The 2,240-nt window shown below is 49.2% G+C and overlaps 1 protein-coding gene across 1 annotated transcript; it reads left to right on the top strand.

The window, feature by feature from the left end:
- Nucleotides 1–801: 801 nt before the first annotated feature.
- On the top strand, nt 802–2,222 carry LOC103977476 (peroxidase 11). The gene is made up of 4 exons (XM_018823347.2): nt 802–1,082; nt 1,153–1,344; nt 1,436–1,601; nt 1,666–2,222. The coding sequence occupies exons 1-4, from the start codon at nt 840–842 to the stop codon at nt 2,076–2,078; spliced, it is 1,014 nt and encodes a 337-aa protein (XP_018678892.2). The 5' UTR covers nt 802–839; the 3' UTR covers nt 2,079–2,222.
- The last annotated feature ends 18 nt before the right edge of the window (nt 2,223–2,240 follow it).

The following is a 2,240-nucleotide window of genomic DNA, read 5'->3' as shown; positions in this document are numbered from 1 at the left end:
TGTATAATGTTAGCAATTGTCCAGTTATCGCAAGTGGAAAAGATTGGTGTGGAGCTTAAAGGTGTGTCTGCAGACTCCTCAGTTCCTAATTTCTTTTAATCTTCTGAGTAACTTCTTGTGTGCATGCACCGCAATTTACTACTTATATTGCTTGCACCGTTTAAGTATATGGGTTAATTTTGTTGCCAATAATTTGTTTCATATTGGAACATTATCTGTATTTGGTGTTGCCTAAATCGAAACAAAAAAACAAAAATTGAGCCTGAAGATTTTGTAGTTAGTGCTGCAAGATGGGTTTAATGCACAACCCATAAGACTGGAGGAAGTTCTAAGATTCAGCACTCGTTTGCTTGAAAAAGTTACGAGTGTTCAAACCACTCAAATTTGGGTTCAGATTTTTCTACCAGCATGTGAATCTTTAGGTTAAAAGCCTACAAAGGTACGCCAATCTTAAAACGTGTGATTTCGTAGCATAAGAAGTAAATAAAGATGAACTGTGGCCTTTGGTTTCTTCGGAAAAGAAGAGTTCTCGCATGATGTCAACCAAAGACCTTATTTTGGCTTCATGTTTCTTCTTGTCTGCAAATCCATTTTTCTAGTTCGTTGGACACATGCATATATTTTCCTTATTTCCAGGATTTGTTAGCCCATGCCACCCACCCAACTAAGCTTTATCCTTGCTCGTTCCACCAACCTCACCGATGGTGGTTGATCCCCCTCTTGACTCGAAGCCGCCTCCTCGCCTCCTCTTGGACCAGTTCACCCGCCATGTCCTGCATATAAGATAATAAATCATGCATCGTGTCTCTTCCAAGCACGAAGGGGACACAGCAAACGCGATGGCCAACAGCAGTTCCTGCAGCTCTACTCCTCTCCTCGTACTCCTCATGGCTTGTCTCCTCGCGACTGCCACCACCACCTCACGGGCACAGGACCCTTCGCGGCTGAGCTTGAGCTACTACTCGAAGACGTGCCCGACCGCGGAGGAGATCGTCCGGGCGGAGATGGCGTGCGCGGTGCAAGCCAACCCCCGCAACGCCGCCTTCATCATCCGCCTCCATTTCCACGACTGCTTCGTGCAGGTGGGCGAGAGTGTGAAGGGATTAATCCTGCATGCAGCCACGTGCTGAACTGCTCCATCTACATGTTTAGGGTTGCGACGGATCGGTTCTGCTGGACGACACGGTCACCCTTATCGGAGAGAAGCACGCGGACCAGAACGTGAACTCGCTGCAGGGCTTCGAGCTGGTGGACAGGATCAAGCAGAAGCTGGAGGCGGAGTGCCCCGGAGTCGTCTCCTGCGCCGATCTCCTCGCCATAGCAGCTCGTGATGCCACCATTCTGGTTTCTCCCAAAGCCACAAACCCATGTAACTCGATCGGTCTTGGATTCACAGCCATGCTAACTTTGAGCTTCTATTCCTCGAAACGAGCAGGTCGGAGGGCCATACTGGGATGTGCCGGTGGGAAGGTTGGATTCCAAGACTGCAAGCTTGGATCAAGCCAACTCGGACATCCCCACTCCGCAGCAGGGACTCGCCACCCTCATCACCAAGTTCTTGGCCAAAGGCCTCTCCGTCACCGACATGATCGCCCTCGTAGGTACGATCGTCATCTTAATTCCCTGTAACGAAGAAGACCAGTAATAATGGAGCTAAGCTTTCAGGTTCCCACACCATCGGCATGTCGAGGTGCACCAACTTCCGAGACAGGATCTACGGGGACTTCGAACTCACGTCGAAGTACGACGCGTCGGCGCAGGTGTACCTCAGCAAGCTCAAAGAGACGTGCCCCGTGAACGGAGGAGACGACAGGGTCTCCCCGATGGACTACGTCTCGCCCACCCTCTTCGACAACGCCTTCTTCGAAAGCCTAATCAAAGGGACCGGCCTTCTTAACTCCGACCAGGAGATGTACTCGAGCCTGTTAGGGTTCGAGACCGCCCACATCGTGGAGAAGTACTGGGCGGACCCCATCGCCTTCTTCAAGGATTTCTCTGACTCCATGGTCAAGATGGGGAACATCACCAATCCTGCAGGTGGAGAAGTGAGGAAGAGCTGCAGGTTTGTGAACACTTGAGCTTATTCTTGCGTTCGGCTGGTCTATATGTCAACATCAAATATTTATGAAGTCATGTAATAATTCTATGAGACTGCCCAAACATTTGAGACAGCTGTTGTTATCATTAATGATTTATTTCCTCCATAATGTCATTTATCTGATAATTAATGTTTGTGTGGA

The sequence above is a fragment of the Musa acuminata genome, chromosome BXJ3-3, assembly GCF_036884655.1.
Source record: "Musa acuminata AAA Group cultivar baxijiao chromosome BXJ3-3, Cavendish_Baxijiao_AAA, whole genome shotgun sequence".
NCBI lineage: Eukaryota > Viridiplantae > Streptophyta > Magnoliopsida > Zingiberales > Musaceae > Musa > Musa acuminata.
This window is presented reverse-complemented; position numbering and strand designations above follow the sequence as displayed.